Consider the following 19,259-nt stretch of genomic DNA (forward strand, 5'->3'; position numbering starts at 1 on the left):
AGCATGTTATTGTAACAACAAAACTCTGAAAGGCCATGCACATGGCATTCACCATCATCACTAACGTGTTTCCTTTTCTAATCTCACAGACTTCCTCCATTTTTTATACCCTTCTTCCTTTCTATGTTACTCTTGCTATGCTGATTCCAATCCATATCCGACATGGATATCGGTATCAGTCTCATCAAACAAAATCGAATATAAAGCCTCTGTCATAGCAGATGATTAACAAGTAAAATTGCTTTCGTTTCATATGTTGTATATTCAGCAGAAAAGAATATATCTCACACATTTTTCTTCTATTCTTCAAATGTATGAAACAAAAGAATGAGAACATTCAATCAAGATATAGAGAGCAATGCTGCTGCTACTACCAAAATTTACGAAACGGAAATTGTATCAATGGAACTTTTACGATACCAAGCATCAGTTGAAACAAGTAAGCTGGAAGTGAGTTACCATTGGAAACCAGAAGAAAAGCCAATGGTAACGGTTTCGGCATTGCCTTTCATCAGTTAGCAACTAGGCTCAGTAAAGCCCACTCTTGCAGTCCGTTCCAAGACGGCGTGACTTAAATCCGGTGTCACCTTTGGCCTCTTCATTGTGTATAACTGGTACATTAAGATCAATAACATCAGAAGATATGTTACAATGGTCTAGCAGCTCCGCCGGCTGTTTTTTCGACATGTGAGACTTCTTGTGACCACCCAAAGCTCGCCCCGATCTGAAAACCTTCAAGCAGATTAGGCATTTGTGCGCCTTGTACTCTACTCCTGATACAGAACTAGTCACCTCATTCATTTCTTGATCTTCGACCGGCTCTACGGAACAGGTATTACTCTTTCTGTGGATTGTTTGATGACCTCCAAGTGCCTGGTGAGATTTGAAAGTCTTGCTGCAGATCCTGCACTTGAATCTGTTCTTGTTCTGGGAATCATCAGACATCTCAGAATTCAATGGAGTACTTATTAACTTGTTCGAAGCATCCCCTCCCGGTTTCGAATCACGACCATCGAACATGACATCTTTGCAAGAACTAGATTTTGTGGACCCTAAACCAGTTAATTCCAATCCTTCCATCAAATCCTTCCCTGGTTCAACCCCATTGCACCCCAATTTCATCACTTCACCGGAAATTCTTCCCTCGATCTCGGTTTCACAATATTCGAATCGAGATTCATCATTCATAGAACCAGAGGCGTATGAATCAAAGTCATCCCCATAACCAAAAGGACTCTGCAAAATTTCTTTATCATCACAAGACTCCCAAAAACAATTGAATTCGGTCCGATTCTTGATTCCCCTAGACAACATTATCAAACACAGAGCAGCTTCTTCAACCTCTTGATCAATTTCGAGTAAACCATAAGATTCATTTAGACCATTGTTACTGTACCTCAATCTTTGCGATCTCTTTCTCCTCACTGTTAATCCCTTCAAAGGGTGCAATCTCATATGAACAGTGAAGGCCTTCAAAGACTTAAACTTTCTGCCACATTCTTGACAGTTAACTTGTTTCCTTTCTTTTGCAGAATGATGCCTCATATGACCAAACAGAGCTTTCATTGACTCGAATTGTTTGCCGCAAGCTTTGCACTGGAACCCAAGGGTCGAGCCAATATCGTCAACCTTAGAGCCCAAAGATTTCCAAGATTTCTTAGGGTTATCCCTCAAGACATAACCTTGTAAACCCATTGTCTCCTTTGCCTTTCTTTTACCAGACTTCGTTTCCATTGAAACGAAACTCAACACAAAGAGAAGAACCCAGATCAAAAAGAAGGTTCTTTTAGAGGAAAAGGAAGAGAAATCTTAGAGCTCACATCAACTAAAGAAGAACCAATTGCATGTTGGGTTAACTTGATGAAGATAACAGTGTAAAAAAATGAGATCCAAGTGGCTAAAGAAAGACTCGATGGAAAAGTGAGTATTGAATCTCTTGTGTGCAGTTTCAATCGTTTGAATTGAAGTTAAAGAAAGCAAGTAGAAAAGGTCAAACTAAAGTGAAAGAGAGTTTTGGATAATCAGATGTTTTGGCCTTTTAACAGTGAATTTGCATCTTGAAATCCTTGCATGCCGAGCAAAGTTACCAAAGCTAACAGGGTTTGCGCACTATCCCGTCTTTTTCAAATTAATTTGAGTTGATAAATATTATTTTATAATTTAGATTTTATTTAAGATATTTTTTAGTCACGTTGAATATATAAAATTTCAATCGAATCAAGTAAAATTATTTAAATTTTTATTTATAAATATTTATAATGTGTACTGATTCATTTTAATTTAAGCGACATTCTTTAAATTAATTGAGTTTCTATTTGAAATTTGTTACACACTATATGATTTTCATATGTGTTATATATATATAATGTAGATTTGTGGGAGACTTGAATTTAAAAATTAATCAATTAATTATTAGAAAATTTAAATTATTTAAATCAATTAATCTTACTTTATTTTTTTCAAATCAAGTCAAACTTATAAAATTACAAGTAGAACCGAATCATCGAATTAATTTTATTAAAATGTGTAGAGCCTTGTACGCATTTATAATAGAATCGTACAACAGTTATTTTCTATATATATATACACACGAAAATTTTGATTTTAGTTCGATTAATGTATACTAATTTTAATTTAATTATATATATTTTATGAACAAATGTATTTATTTATTTTTATATGGACCAAATTAAACATTGGATTTAAATTTTTTAAAATTTTAAAATTAAAATCAAAATCAAATCAAATCAAACTTATCATATAATTTTTCAATAAAGAAGAAAATTTATAATATCGTTTAATTCTAGAACAACTTTTGATTATTATTTATTTGAAAAAAATAATAATACTCCATATAATTTGGAAACAACATATTGGAGAATCATTAATAATTACTTTAATAAAAGATTTTTTTTAATAATTTTTAGGAACTGATAATAAGAAAAAGTAGTTAAGCATAATTATAATCTCCCATAGCTTACCAGGTTTAATAAAAGATATTTTTAATAAATTTTAGAAAGGAAAATTTTGCAACGCTCGACGAGCACAATGAACGCTACTAACGATGAACGCCATTAATTTAATTTATAAAGCTTTAAAATTATAAAGCTTTAAAATTATAAAGTATTCAATGTATAATATATATTATAAATTAGTTAAAAATCTAAATGTAAATTATTTAAAACAAAATATTAATTATATTGTTTTTTATAATCTTATTTTTAATAATAATTAGATCAAACCTAAACCCTAAATTAAAAAAACCTTAATTTTTTTTAATAGTTTTGAAGCTCCCGCCGGTAACATCTTTCGCCAGTGAGATAGTTGTTGCCGTTCCTCCCTCCCGACGTGGTCGTCGTTCACTGCTGTTCGTGCAAGCAATCCAAAAGGTAATCTTTATTTTTTGTATTTTGTTTCGAACTTAGGTAACCGTCCAAGCCATCATCGGTGGGTGCCATCTAATTAAGCCAATTGTAGAACCCTAATTCCCTAATTCAATACTATAATTCCCACACTATAACCCTAATTCCATCCGATAACTAAACCCTAATTTCTATGTTAGAACCGTATTTTTCAAATCCAATTATGAATTCTCATATTGAATCTCCCAGGTTGTACCTATACACTGACTCGTGTACCAGTACACGAGCAATTGAGTATTGATACTAATTGCGTACCGATACAATAATTGCACACTGTTATTTATTTTAGATATGTGTACCAGTACTCTAGTAAGGCGTACAGTTATGATATGTTTGAATTGTACAATTTTGTTTTAATGCTATTACATGCAGACTTAGATTTTATGTTTTTAACTTAGAAGATGGATCTAAACTCAGCGCCTTCAAAACAAGTTAATATGATAGAGTGTAAGCGTCATATCAACATGAACTCGGATAAGACAAACAACGAGGTACATTCATTGTAATTAACTGAAATTTTAATAATAGAGATGAATTTCTTTTTTGTTGGTATATATTATTTAAGATTATTGTTATATTTTATTTATTTATTTTATATACATATAGGAAAAACTGAAGTTTTACATGAGGAAAAGATAAAAACTCCTTATTAGAGTGATCACAAGTTCGAGACATTCATTCATTCGGTGCAAAATATTGAAAAGGAATTTGCTATAATGAATGGTAAATTCAAAAAATTAAAAGGTCAGTTTGAAAAATTAAATGACCAATTTGAAAAATCAATGAGCATATTAACATCGAGTAATGTTAAAAGTTCAATACAAGATGATGATTCAGTAAAAGGAGAAGGTATACATAGTCGATCATTAAAGGAGATGCTTTAAATAATATATCAGAAGAGACTAATTTACATAGCATTCCATTGAAAGATGAGAGTTTAGAAAATAAATCACACATGGAAGAAGGATTAAGTATTGCATCATTGAAGGAAGAAACCGAAAGTCGAATTAAAAACTGAGTTTCTCTCAATTTATTAATTGTGATTGTGATTATTTTTCTCCCTCATTAGAACCTATTGGTAAAAGAAAACTTAAAGTTAATTCTGAAGACCACATCGAGACTAAACATGATGGTTTCTAAAAAAATTCGAGCTAAGTTTTTAACTTTCAATTTAGTCTCCGTCGATTTCCTAGTTAATTAGTTACGTTAAAGGAATCTCTAATGATTAAAAATATTGGGCATAAAATTTCTAAAGACTTTGACTCTCAATAGAAAAAGAGTGTGAGATGTTCGACTGGACGTTCTGATTTTACTGATGATCTGAATTCGAAAGATTTGAAATCTTAAAAAAACCGATAATATCTAAAGTGAATACAAATGTATGTATAAATAATTATTTATTGGTTATATTTCATTTTAAACTTTGATATTATTTTAATTCAGTATAAATCTTTTTAAGAGTTAAATGTTTTTCATGTAGTATAAATATGAGGTAGGTGATTCGTTATCAGAAACTTTCAAAGAAATTGGTATGATAAATGATGCTTACAAGCAATATTTGGAGTGTTAGAACCAAACCATAAATAAATATGAAAAACTAATATATGAGGTAGGTGATTTATTTTCAGAAATTGAACGCTTATCAAAATATCCAAAATCCATAAATATTAAGCAAATAATCCAACATATCCAAAATACTAGCATATTAAGCAAATAATCCAACATATCCATATATGATATCCAAATTTGCATAACCACAACAAAATAATCCAACATAATCCAAACTAATCCATAGAATAAAACTAAGCCTCCGGTGTATCGTCACCGCCATCAACATCATTCTTGGCATCATCTTGAACAAGATGAACCGATATCCCAAGATCTCAATACGCTCATTTACTGAATCAAAACAACGCATAATGTGACCCTCCATCTAAGTGATCAACTCTAAAAGTGATGCCAAAGAGTCATCTCCTTAAGGTACTCAAGCAACTAGCTTATGAGCCGCTCGAGGTGCTAGAACTGGCTGTGAAGCACTTGAAATCCACTCATCGTTGATGAGATTGAAATAATCCCTTCGAAACATAAACTATAAATCTTATCTATGTAGTAATCTATGTTCTCCTTAACAAATATATGGTTTAGGACGCAACTGTAGTCAAAGGAGTTGAAAATAAAGGTGAGATAGTTGTGAATGATGTAGACTAGGTCGACAAAAATTATCAGAGCAAGATTGATGTGTTGGCTAGTGTGAAAGCATTGAATCCACCAAGTATCGACAAACCTAATGGTAAAATACTTACATTTGGATGGTTGAAACCACCAAGTGATAATCAAATGGAGAAAACAATCATGAGCGTTTAGGGCAGTAATAGAGTCGGGGGCTGGAGAATCAGTAATAGGTTGATCCTTATTATCAAGACCAGTGTTTTCTAGACCTAGATGGCTGGAAATTATTTCAGCGTCTAGCATAAAGGTCTTCCCTATAAGATAAGACTCTATAACAATAATAGTGTTAGTAGGTTCATCAATAAGACAACGAACATTGGAAAAATTTTTGGGTTAAAGTGGGAAAATATTGTGGCTTAAACTTAAGAAAGGTAAACAAAATTCATCGCTTCATAAGATCAAGGTACGAAAATTTAAAATTTAGATCAAACATAAATTCAAAATCTGCAACACGTTCATCCCTAATAGTAAATTTTTTGTACATATCAAACTTTGTCATTTGGTTTTTTACTCTAGATTCATTAAAACATATGTCGAAAAAATAGGTAAAATAGGTTTAGGTTGAGGTTTGGTTTTGGTCTAACTCTTAGACGGTAAACTTGTACGACGATGTTTAGTTGTAAGTTTTGATTTTATTACCATTTAAAAAATTGAAGGTTCTAGACACACATAAAAATTAAACGCCTGCAAACACAATAAGTACATTGTATATAAAATCCATCAATTTCAGTCCATTTTAAATATTTGAACTAGATGTAAAAACCTAAAAACAAAATATAAGATTCGAATAAATTCAACTAGATGAAAAAACCTAAAAACGTTCAATCTAGATGCAAAAATCTAAAAAGAAAATATATCATTCGAAGAAATTAAAGGAAATTTGAAAATACATGGGAAAATAGACAAAAGAAGTGATAGGTATGGACAAATTGTTGATTGGAGATGAAATCCTTTGAAATCTTTGCAAAAACCGTGAAGGATTTCGATATTTTGAGTGAAAAATGGGTAGATTTATTTAGGGAAACTTACGCTCTTAGGGTTAGGGTTTGATAAAATTTGGGAAAAAAAAGGATAAGAGGCATAGTTATATCACCCGACCCTGTGCATATCGATACGATCATTAATGAGTATTGAAGATACTAATTTTTTACCCATATTGATTTATTTATTATTATTATTATTATTATTATTATAATTATTATAAATATTATTATTATTATTATTAAATATATTAAATATATATATAAATAATAATAAAAAATACAAGCCCAATTTTCCGGCCCAAACCAAACTGAAACCCTAAACATTTAGGATTTCAGCTAGGGTTTCTAACCCTAGCGCCGTAGCCGCCTCTGCCTACAGCCGCCCCACGCCGACGGTCAGCTACCAGATGCTCGAATCCACTTCAGCCACGACGCCGCCGCCTCGCTGAAGAATCCAGAAGCTTTGCTGCTTCAACAACCGCCGTCCACGTCACAAGCCACATGGGGTAAGTCACCACATAGCTCGGTGACTCACCGAACTCCACCTTTCGGACCGGTCCGAGATAAGCGCCGGTGATGGCTATAAAGCCATCACCCAACTTGCAAAGAAGAGACACACACAAAGACAGAGAGAGACAGAAAACAGAGAGCAAACATCCCACAACCAGCAAAAACCAAAACAGAAAGGAAAAGAAAAGAAAGGAGCTTACCGAGGAAGCCACCGGACCCCTTCAAACGTCACCAAAACCTTCGGAAACCGAAGGTACTTCTTTAGATTCGCTTCGATCAGAAGCTATTTAGGAGAAAGGAGCACCGGAACCGTCCTTAGGACGGTCCGATCTATCTAATAGTGTAAAAATAAAATTTTCCGGCCACCGGATGCGGTGGCCGGCGGTGAGGGTCACGGCGGCAGATGGTTGCCGTCTGGTGACCGGCTTCCCTCCGGTGAGGGAAGCTAGAGAGAAGGGAGAGCTTTTGTTCATTATCTCTCAGTTAGAGAGAGAATGAAAACTGGAAAATGAAAGAGATGGCCCGAAGGGCCGGCCGTTTTGGGCATTAAATAGCCCTTCCCAAACGACGTTGTTTTGGGGAGGGCTATTTGTGTAATTATTAATAGTTAAATCCTATCCGCTATCCCTTTAATTTGTAAACTTTACATTTTAGTCACTACATCGAGTTTATAATCCTTTTAATTTGATCTTTAAATTTTAGTTTTATTTATTTTAGTCCTTTATATTAAAATAATCTATTTAGGGTAAATAACATATTTAATCCCTTAATTTTAATAATTAATATTTTAATCCTGAGTTTATATTTTTAATTTATTTTAATCTAATATCCGAATTTTATATAGTTTTATTTCAGTCACTAAATTAATAAAATAAAAAAATAGCATGTTTAATCCCTATAATTTTGATTAATATTGAATTAGGTTTTTAATTTTAATTTTACTATAATTTAGTCAATAATTTTAAGTAGTTTTATTTATTTTATTGCTTTTAAATACATAGTTCTAATTGTATTTATTATTTTAATTTTACTTGTCTAAATATTTTTATTATTATTATGTAGTCATAAATATATATATAATAAATAAATATTTTTTTTAATAAATTATTTTTAACATTTATTTTTCAATATCAAAGAAAAGGGCAGTCTTAATACAACTGGATGTCCTATTCTGATATTTTAAAATTAAATATAAAAAAAATTATTATTTAATTTTATTCAAATTAATATTTATTAATATCAAAGAAAAGAGCTGTCTTAAGGCACCTAGAAGTCCCTTTCCGATATTTTTAAATTTTTTTTATATAATTTTGAAATAATAGGATTATAAATTAAATATATTTTGAATTTTTAATAATAGAGACAATTTATAATTAAAAAGTACCAATTTTGGGCGTTGTAGGGGTGCTAATCCTTCCCTAAACGTAACCGACCACGAATCCCTTTTTATTATTAAAAAGAACGAATTTTTGGTTATAAACGCAGATCAGTTCAATTTTTTAATTGATGTTTTCTTAAAACTCTTTTAAAAAAAATAATTTTTAGGTATTCGACTTACCTGACCCAAAAAGGCCGATGGCGACTCCCAAATTATTTTCAAAAACCATTTATTCATATCATTTTTCCCGCCAATAAAAAATTTCGTGCCCGGACGAAAACCGGTTACGACAGCTTGGCGACTCCGCTGGGGAATGACTGGTCATGCTTTGAAATTAATTATAAATTGTCTCTATTAATTAGAAATTAAAAATTTATTTATTTAATTTTTAATTCTTTTTTTTTCAAAATTTTTATTACTTATGATTTTCATAATATTTATTATATTTTTTATTTTTACTTTATTTTCAAATATTAAAATTTTCATTTAATTGTTTGTCAGAGGTTTGAACATTTCTCCTCACACACAACACTTGCATTGCATAACATAAAGCTTTCTAATCAAGCTTGTCCCTTTTTAAGTGGGAGTGAAAGCGACGTCTTCGTGAGAATTTATTCTCCGTGTCAGACCTAGCAAGTAACTTTCGGGGTTCATATGCTCTATGTTTTCGTGAGAATTTATTCTCCGTGTCAGGCATAGAGAAATGTATCTCCTCGAATTGAACTCGATCCATTTTAGTCTGTGATGGACTAGGATTGAGGGTTAGCAACCTAAGGGGGCACTAACAAGGATAATTCGGGTACCTTTATTCCTAGATCTGAAACCCTGCATATAAAACCCTAGAAACTCTTCCAATACGAAGTCATGCCGAAATTTTGTCCAAAATAGGTGTACACACAGGAGAAATGAATTCTAACTTTCCTGTTAATTTATTTATTTTCTTTACTGATTAAATTACATGTAAATTTAAATTATTTAAATTATTTAAAAGCATGTTTAAATAAAAATATTTAGGTAAATGTTATTATTAAATTTCTTTATTATGTAAACTAATTCATTTCTTTTTGTGTGTTCTTTATTTTTTTTTTGTTTGCATAGCATCATACAGGATAAAAGGCATTGATCCTTGTGTTAATTGTCTCATTGGAAAGCCTTCATCCATGGATAAAAAGTGTTCAAATCAAGTAATTCTAAACTCAGAAGTAAGACAGTGGGCTGAGGACTTACAAAGACAAGAAGGAGACAGTCTGCAGGATGATTATGTATCTGACTTGGCCAGTTATGCTTCGGTTTCGCTAAAAAGAAATGATATGCAGGATTTGCGAAGTATTTGGGAAAGTTGGGATTCAAACAAAAAATTGCAGTTTTATCAGACTTACGGAGACATCCCATATTTGCTCTATGTTGAAGTTGATGATGAATTACTCAGAGCCCTAATTCAATTCTGGAATCCAGGGTACAATTGCTTCACTCTCAATAAGGAGGACTTGGTCCCTACTATTGAAGAGTACACAACTTTGCTACATATAGAAGGGGCTTTGGAAAATCGAATCTATTCAAAGTCAATTAAAACTCAACCCTTTCGAGTTAAATTAGCAAAGATTGCCGGGGTATGAGAAGAATGGGTGGTATCCCGTATAAAACAAAAAGGCGAAAGCGAAGGCCTTGCTTGGACCAACATTAAAGAACTTATTCAGAGCCATCCAGATATTAAAGTACGATTCGATTTATTTGCTCTGGGTATGTATGGTATGGTCATCTTCCCAAAAGTATTGGGATATGTTGAAGCTGCAGTGGTAGATTTGTTTGAACAGCTACCGAAAAAGATTAATCCTGCTTCTGCAATCCTAGCAGAGACCTTCAGATCGTTAAATGCTTGTAGAAAGCTAGGAGGTGGACGATTCTCAGGGTGTACCCAGTTGTTATATGTTTGGATCCGTAGTTATTTCTGGAGGACAGAAAAGGTTTCATACCGACGCTTTAATACGGATTATTCACCATTAAAAGAATTTCTGGAGCAGAAATGGCCGAAAGAAATTAAGAAAGATATGTGGATTAATGCCTTTCAAAATCTGCAAAGCAATGACATTGTTTGGCGAGCCCCGTGGCAAATCCAAAGGGAATTCTTTTACAAATGTGGAGATTACAAATGGATAATGCTGCTCGGATTATGGGGAGGAATTGGATATGCACCACTTCTGGTCATAAGATAATATGAAGGTCGTCAATTTGTACCTGTCACCGCTGGATTACATTCATCTGAGTTCGTATTCCACAGCAAAAATTATAAAAGAAATATCATGGAAGCCGTTACAGCTTGGAAAACAACTTTTTGTATCCGAGCTAAAGCAGCAAAAGAAATGCTAACTCCTGATTATGAGGAATGGAGATATGTCAGGAAAAATGAAAATATTCCTCTACCAGATCAAAATGAGGATATCTCTATGGAAGATCGCATTAAGGTGGTTCCATCAGAGATTGAAATCCTGCGGGCTGAGTTTGAAGCAGAAAAAGAAGGATGGTCTAGAGAATTAGAGCAAATGAGACGAGATAAAGCTATGTTGGGTGTTGATATTGACTTTCATTCATCACAATGTGCAATATTGAGAGAAAACAAAGAAAAAGTTGATGGTGAATTTAGAGCATTAAAGAAAAATTACCAAGAGTTATATAAATCCCGGAAAGCATCAGGACCAAGCCAATCGACGGTACAGATGACCAGAGAATTGAACATCGAGAAAAGTCGAGTTGAAGATCTGAAAGGAAAGAATAGCCGTCTACTCAAAAGCCTTGAGAAAGGAAAGCAAAAAATGGAAGATTTTGAGGTCGACAGAAGAGAGCGAATTATAAAACACAAGGCTGAACATCGCGAGATCATGAATGAAATGCAAAGAGAAAGGGATCGAGCCAAAGATTTAGAAGAGATGAAGAATGACATCTTTGATAAATTTGAAGGTGAGAAAAATATCATGTTCAAGGGATTTGAATCTGAAATGAACCAGCTGATTGCTGAAATTGAAGTCAGAGGCCAAAATGGAAGAATACAATATTGAAAAAGAAAAATGGGAGCTAGAAAGAAAAAATTTCAACACCAGACTTGAGGTAGAGCAGGAAGTGGCTAGCAATTGGATGCAAAGATGCAGAAACAAGGATGTTCAAATCCAGAAGCTTAATCAAAGAACGCAAGAAGCACGAACAAAACTTGAAGAAGATCCGGATCAGTCTAGAAACAAAAACTCAGAGTTTAATGCTTACATTTTGCAACTTGAAGAATCGTTGTTTCAAGAAAAGGTTCGTCTAGGACCTAATGATCTCAAAGAAAGTAATGAGGAAAGTGCTTCACTGCGAAGACGCATTAGAGATCTTGAAAAAATTCTGCACAATTGTCAAATCAGAATCACTGAGTTAGAGCAAACTCTTGAAGGAACGAATGAACAATGGCAAAAGTCAACTGATTTCTATGTTGAAAGAAGTGAAGAAAGAAGTAATATGGTGTTCGAGGCCATGGTACAAATGAGCGAAGTTGCTAGATATGTTGGGGAATTAGCTGTTGAAGCCAAAATAATTGAGCATCACGTTAATCCAGTTTCTAAGTGCGGAAAGAAGGTGTCATGGTTAATTAAAGAAATTATAGAGCTTAATAGGAAAGCTACGCCTTATCTGTAGTTATGAACTATTATAAAGAAACTTTTGTATGCCGATGAAAGTTGTTCTATGACAGTTAACTTTTTGGGATCAATACCTTTTTGCATACATTTTGCATACATTCATCATTCATTTCATAAATTTCTTTATGAATATTTTTATTTTATTTATTAAGATAAAATTCATTAATTAAAATTTGGAAAAAATAATATTAAAAGATTTTTCAAACGCAGTTATTCTGGCCAAAAGAGAAATACAACATCATTACGGTACTAGACAAGCTACTAAGAGAATTATGGAGGATAAAATACAACGTATTGAGGAACAACATAATAAAGAACAAGCAGAAATGAGAATGAAGCTGGAGAAAATTGAAGCCAATATTGCAAATTCACAAGACAGCATGATGCAGAAAATAGAGGACATGTTTAAAAGACAGGCTATCATTGGAAAAATACATGAAAATCTTGTATCTTTCGACCAAGAACCTATGTATCCTCTAGGTTTTCCACCAGAACCAATTTATCATTCTGGTACTACACCTATACAAATCAATGCTCGTACATCTGCATTACAAGAAGCCAAACCACATGAAAATCAACAAGTGGATCCTGCATCTTCCAGCAAAAATCCGTTTATATCAGATGTGAAAATAGGGGATCTTAATACTGAGCATTTAATCCCAGATTTGAATGAGCTGAATGAGAAAGAAAAAGTAAATGAAGAATTGACCAGACAGATCAAAAGCTTAGAAGAACGAATGAAATCCGTGGAAATAACTGAATCATTTTATGGGTTTGACGCTAGTGAGTTGAGTTTGGTTCCAGACCTAATCCTCCCCATCAAGTTCAAAGCTCCCGAATTTGATAAATATGACGGTACTACATGCCCTTCATCCCACATTACTATGTTTTGTCGAAGAATGGCAGGATATGTGAAGGACGAGAAATTGTTAATTCACTGCTTTCAGGATAGTTTGACAGGACCGGCTTTAAAATGGTATACTCAATTGCCCAAAGCCAACATTAGATCCTGGAAAGATCTGGCTAAAGCATTCTTAGAGCAGTACCGCCACGTAACAGACATGGTCCCTGATAGATGGACTCTACAAAATTTGGAGAAAAAGAATAATGAAACATTCAGACAGTATGCCCAGAGATGGCGTGACACGGCGACCCAAGTTCAACCACCTTTGTCAGAAAAAGAGGCCACAGTAATATTTGTCCATACATTGAAAGCTCCTTATTTAAATCATCTAATGGGGAATGCAACCAGAAATTTTGCAGATTTGGTCATTTCTGGAGAACTCATTGAAAATATCTTGAAAAGTGGCAAAATTGAATCAAATGAGGGGTCTAGTTCCAAAAGACCTATGTACCGGAAAAAAGAGAATGAAGTCAACAATGCAAATTCTTACAACAAGGATTCATCGAAAAGTGTTACAATAACCCAGCCAAGGGTTAAGAAAGAGGAAACAAACACTAATCGAGCAGAGTCCAGAGGATCTCGAAAGGAAATGAAAAGTTGTCTTTTACACCTTTACCAGTACCATATGCGGAGATCTACGATTTGCTGTTAAAAGCAGATGTCATAGGGCCCTATCCTTTGGTTCCCATGCAACCACCATTCCCTCCTTGGTATGATACAAAGGCACACTGTGTTTACCATGAAGGAATTATGGGTCATTCTATTGAAAACTGTTTGGCATTCAAAAGGGTGGTCCAAAATTTGATCAACACTGGAAAGTTGGAATTCAATACACCATCTGCATCAAATCATCCATTGCCAAATCATGGAGATAAAAACGTGAATGCAATTCAGGAAGAGAACAGAAAGAAAACAAAAACTGACATTTCTGAAATTAAATCTCCTTTTGTTTGGGTATTCCAACAACTCTCTTTAGCCGGTATAATTCCACAACAATTCAGGCCAAAGCAAAATGAAGGCAAGAATTATTGTGAATATCATCAGGAGAAAGGGCATAAAATTCAACTATGTCCTGAGTTTAGGGATTTGGTGCAAAAATTGATGAACAACAGAGAAATAGAATTCTTTGAAGAAGAACCAGGGAAAAAAAGAAGAGGATGTTTGCTCATCAGAGGATTCTAAACCTAATCAAAGAATAAATGATCCTGTGATCATTAATGTGAAATCATCTACGGCGATTCCTGCACCAATAAAGCCGAAAGTAGTTATCACCACTCCTCTACCATTTCCATACAAAGATACCCGCAGGGTACCTTGGAATTATACTATCAATGTTTCAATGGTAGGAGGATCTGTTTCTCTAGAAAAAACAGAAGAGAAAATACAGAGTTTGGATACAACATCGACGTCTGAAGCAGTGAGCGAAGTCGGTTTCTTTACAAGAAGTGGGAGATGTTACTCTCCCGAAACATCCAATGCTTCAGAACAAGTGAAAGCAAAAGGAAAAGCCATGGCAATACCTCAGAAGGTATTTGATGATGAATCCCCTCCAGCATTCAATGAGCCTGTGACAGAAAAACAAGCTCAAGAATTTTTTAAATTCCTGAAACATAATGAGTATAGTGTGGTTGAACAACTACACAAACAACAAGCGAGAATTTCTATTCTTGATCTATTGATGAATTTAGAAGCACATAGAAATGCTTTGATTAAAATTCTCAATCAAACATTTATCCCTGAGGATATATCCCTCAATAAACTTGACAGAATTGTGGGACATATAGCCGCTGACAATTACATAACGTTTACGGATGATGAAATACCGGAAGGCGGAATGGGGTCAGTAAAAGCTTTGAACATCACGACACATTGTCATGGTCATGTGTTTCCAGGAGTATTGATTGACAATGGATCCGCTCTCAACTTGATGCCTCTAGTCACACTTCAAAGAATGCCTGTGGATAAATCACACATGAAGAGCTATCAGAATGTAGTACGAGCCTTTGATGGTACTCAAAAAGAGGTACTTGGGAAAATGGAAATACCGTTGTTAATTGGTCCAGTCGTGTACAATATTGACTTTGTGGTGATGAACATCCACCCTACATATAATTGTTTATTAGGGAGGCCATGGATTCATTCAGCAGGAGCCGTTCCTTCTTCATTACATCAGAAATTGAAATTTGTTGTTGATGGACAACTAATATGCGTAGGAGCTGAAGAAGAAATCATTGCGTTTATAACAAGTGATGTTCCATATATTGAAACCAATGATGATGCACTTGAATGCTCTTTCCGAGCTCTTGAATTTGTAAATGCAACCTTTATTGCAGAAGGAAGCAAAATTCCATATCCCAGATTATCTGATTGCACCAAGATGACGGTACGACAAACTTTAGGCATCGGAGCTAAAGTTGGGAAAGGTTTAGGAAAGAACCTTCAAGGGATTTCGGTTCCTATAAATATACAGATGAAGAAAGATCGTTTTGGGCTTGGATTTAAGCCCAATTTTCAGCAAAAGAACAAAGAGATGAAAAGAAGATGTGAAGACAAAAAGGCAAGGTTGAAAGGGAAAGAAATCCTTTGGGAACACATGTTTTTCCCACAGTTGAAGACCACATTCAGATCAGGGGGAACAATTAATGTAGAACAGCAGCTTGTTGAAGCCTTTAAAGAAGAAAAGTTGACGAAAGATCAAAACATAGTTGAAGAAGCTATGAATGGATTATTTATCAACATGATCATGAATGACAACAAGACTGGAAAATACTTGGATAGGATTCGCCCATGTTTTCCTGGAGAAACACTCAACAATTGGACCACTGAAGATCTTCCTATAGTTTTTAATATTAACGCAGAGTAATATTCAGAACTAATCTTTATGTTTAGCTCAAAAATATGAAAAATTTTTGTTATCTTGTAAAGGAAATTATGTTAAATATAAGAAATTTTCTTTAAAATTTTTAGATGGCAATCATTCTTTACATTTTCTTACATTTATACATTTATTTATTTCATAAATTTACTATATTCTTTCGGAAATATGTCTGACTTAAATTTGCAGGTGTCACCATGTTAATAGCATGTTTATTCCTAAATTTAATCAAGAGATAAATTTAGAGCAACCTATATGTCTGGAAGAAATCAATGGGTGTGAGGATGAACTGGAATGTGATGTTCCTACTGAACTATTAAGATTGGTAGAAAAAGAAGACAAACAAATTCTACCCCACAAAGAAGAGATTGAGACTGTGAATTTGGGAATAGATGAAGAAATGAAAGAGGTGAAAATTGGTACTACTCTGACAATCCAGATAAAACAAGAATTGATAAATCTCCTTCAAGAGTTCAAAGATATCTTTGCCTGGTCTTATCAAGATATGCCTGGTTTAAGCATAGATATAGTGATACACAAGCTTCCAATCAATCCAGAATATAAACCGGTCCAACAAAAGCTCAGACGAATGAGGACAGAAATGTTGTTACAGATCAAAGAGGAAGAGATGAAACAGATCAATGCAGGTTTCCTACAAGCAGCTAAATACCCAGAATGGGTAGCCAACATTGTTCCCGTACCAAAGAAAAATGGGAAAGTTCGAATGTGTGTGGATTACAGAGATCTCAACAAAGCTAGTCCGAAAGATAGCTTTCCATTACCCCACATAGACACATTGGTAGACAATACTGCAGGACACGCATGGTTTTCATTTATGGATGGCTTTTCAGGATATAATCAGATAAAAATGAATCCTGAAGACATGGAAAAAACAACATTTGTAACCATGTGGGGCACATTCTGTTATAAAGTGATGCCATTTGGATTGAAAAATGCAGGGGCAACGTATCAAAGAGCCATGGTAACTTTGTTTCATGACATGATGCACAAAGAGATTGAAGTATATGTAGATGACATGATTGCCAAATCCCGAACTGAAGAAGAACATATTCAAAATATGAGAAAGCTTTTCCAGAGATTGAGGAAATATCAATTAAAGCTCAACCCCGCAAAATGCACTTTCGGGGTAACTTCTGGAAAACTTTTGGGATTTATGGTCAGCAAAAAATGAATCGAGATTGATCCAGATAAAGTAAAAGCAATTCAAGATCTTCCACCACCCAATACAAAAAAAGAAGTTCGAGGCTTTTTGGGAAGATTAAATTATATATCTCGGTTCATTTCTCAATTAACTGACAAATGTGATCCAGTGTTTAAATTACTTCGAAAGAACAATCCTGAAGTCTGGAATGAATAATGTCAAGAAACTTTGGATATTATTAAGAAATATTTATCCAATGCCCCAATTTTAGTATCACCAATGCCTGGTAGACCATTAATTCTCTACTTGACGGTCTTTGAAAATTCAATGGGATGTGTACTGGGACAACATGATGAATCTGGAAGAAAAGAAAAAGCTATTTATTATCTGAGCAAGAAATTTACTGATTGTGAAATTCGATATCCACCAATACAAAAATTATGTTGTGCCTTGGTGTGGGCTACTCGAAGACTCAAACAATATATGTTATACCATACTACTTGGTTGATATCCAAACTTGATCCTTTGAAATTCTTAATGGAATCACCAGCTTTGACAGGCAAAATGGCTAGATGGCAGATGTTATTATCTGAGTTTGATATTGTATATGTCAACCAAAAAGCAATAAAAGGAAGTGTAATAGCTGATTTTCTGGCCAGTCGTGTATCAAATGATTATCAGCCTTTGAGTTTCAATTTTCCCGATGAAGATTTGTTGTGCATATCCATGAATGAAGAAGTTAGAACAAATGATGCATCTGCATTTTGGAAGCTTTACTTTGATGGAGCATCTAATGCTTTGGGACGAGGAATCGGGGCAGTGTTAATTTCTCCAGAAAATATTTATTATCCCTTTACAAGTAGACTAGAGTTCTTTTGCACCAATAACATGGCGGAATATGAAGCTTGTGTCATGGGATTAAAAGCAGCTATAGAAAGAAAAATCAAATGTCTCAAAATATATGGAGATTCATCGTTAGTGGTGTATCAATTGCGAGGAGAATGGGAAACAAAAGATCCCAAATTGTTGGAATATTGAAATTTTACCCTCGAATTAGTGAAAGAATTTGAGAGAGTTACCTTCAATTATCTCCCTCGAGAAGAAAATCAAATGGCAGATGCTTTGGCTACATTAGCTGCTATGTTTCAAGCAACTAAGAAAGTTGATATGATGCCAATCAAAATGCAAGTATATGAAATTCCTACACATTGTTATAGTGTGGAAGAAGAGGTAGATGGTAAACCATGGTATCATGATATTCTGCAATATATCAAAAATCAAAGTTATCCACCAAATGCATCGGAAATTGATAAAGAACCTTAAGAAGAATGGCTGCTGGATATTTTCTTGATGGAGAGATTATGTATAGAAGAAGCAATGATCAAATGCTATTGAGATGTTTAAATACCAGTGAAGCTAAAAGCATCATTGAAGAGATACACAGTGGAATATGTGGAACACATGCAAATGGTCTTTCCATGGCCAGAAAAATAATGAGATATGGATATTATTGGGCTACCATGCACACAGATTGCATTGATTATGCAAGGAAATGTCATAAATGCCAGATATATGCAGACAAGATTCATGTACCCCCATCTCCTTTATATGTAATGACAGCACCCTGGCCATTTTCTATGTGGGGAATAGATGTCATTGGAGTAATCACACCAAAAGCATCGAATGGACATTGCTTCATCCTTGTGGCAATTGATTATTTTACCAAATGGGTTGAAGCTGCTTCATATACCAATATTAAGAGGTCCACAGTCTGTAAATTCATAAAGAAAGAGATAGTTTGCCGATATGGTCTACCAGAAAGGATCATTACAGATAATGCTCTGAACTTGAACAACAAAATGATGACCGAACTTTGTGCACAGTTTAAGATCAAACATGCAAACTCAGTGGTGTATCTTCCAAAGATGAATGGGGCAGTTGAAGCAACAAATAAGAACATCAAGAGAATCATTACAAAGATCACTGAAACTTACAAAGGTTGGCATGAGAAGTTACCTTTTGCTTTATATGCATACCGAACTACTGTTCGAACATCTACTGGGGCAACACCGTTTTCTTTAGTCTACGGGATGGAAGCAGTCTTACCAATTGAAGTTGAGATTCCATC

General features: G+C 34.1%; 1 protein-coding gene across 1 annotated transcript; it reads right to left on the minus strand.

The window, feature by feature from the left end:
* Positions 1–528: 528 nt before the first annotated feature.
* On the minus strand, positions 529–1,734 carry LOC120187836 (zinc finger protein ZAT9-like). The gene has a single exon (XM_039191439.1). It carries the CDS (start codon positions 1,732–1,734, stop codon positions 529–531), a length of 1,206 nt encoding a protein of 401 aa, XP_039047370.1.
* Positions 1,735–19,259: the final 17,525 nt, after the last annotated feature.

The sequence above is a fragment of the Hibiscus syriacus genome, unplaced genomic scaffold, assembly GCF_006381635.1.
Source record: "Hibiscus syriacus cultivar Baekdansim isolate YM2019G1 unplaced genomic scaffold, ASM638163v2 tig00113726_pilon, whole genome shotgun sequence".
In the NCBI taxonomy this organism is placed as follows: domain Eukaryota; kingdom Viridiplantae; phylum Streptophyta; class Magnoliopsida; order Malvales; family Malvaceae; genus Hibiscus; species Hibiscus syriacus.

What these genes read in the sequence shown, in the direction of transcription:
- LOC120187836 (XM_039191439.1), bottom strand. Translation starts at nt 1,734, where the DNA reads ATGGAAACGAAGTCTGGTAAAAGAAAGGCAAAGGAGACAATGGGTTTA.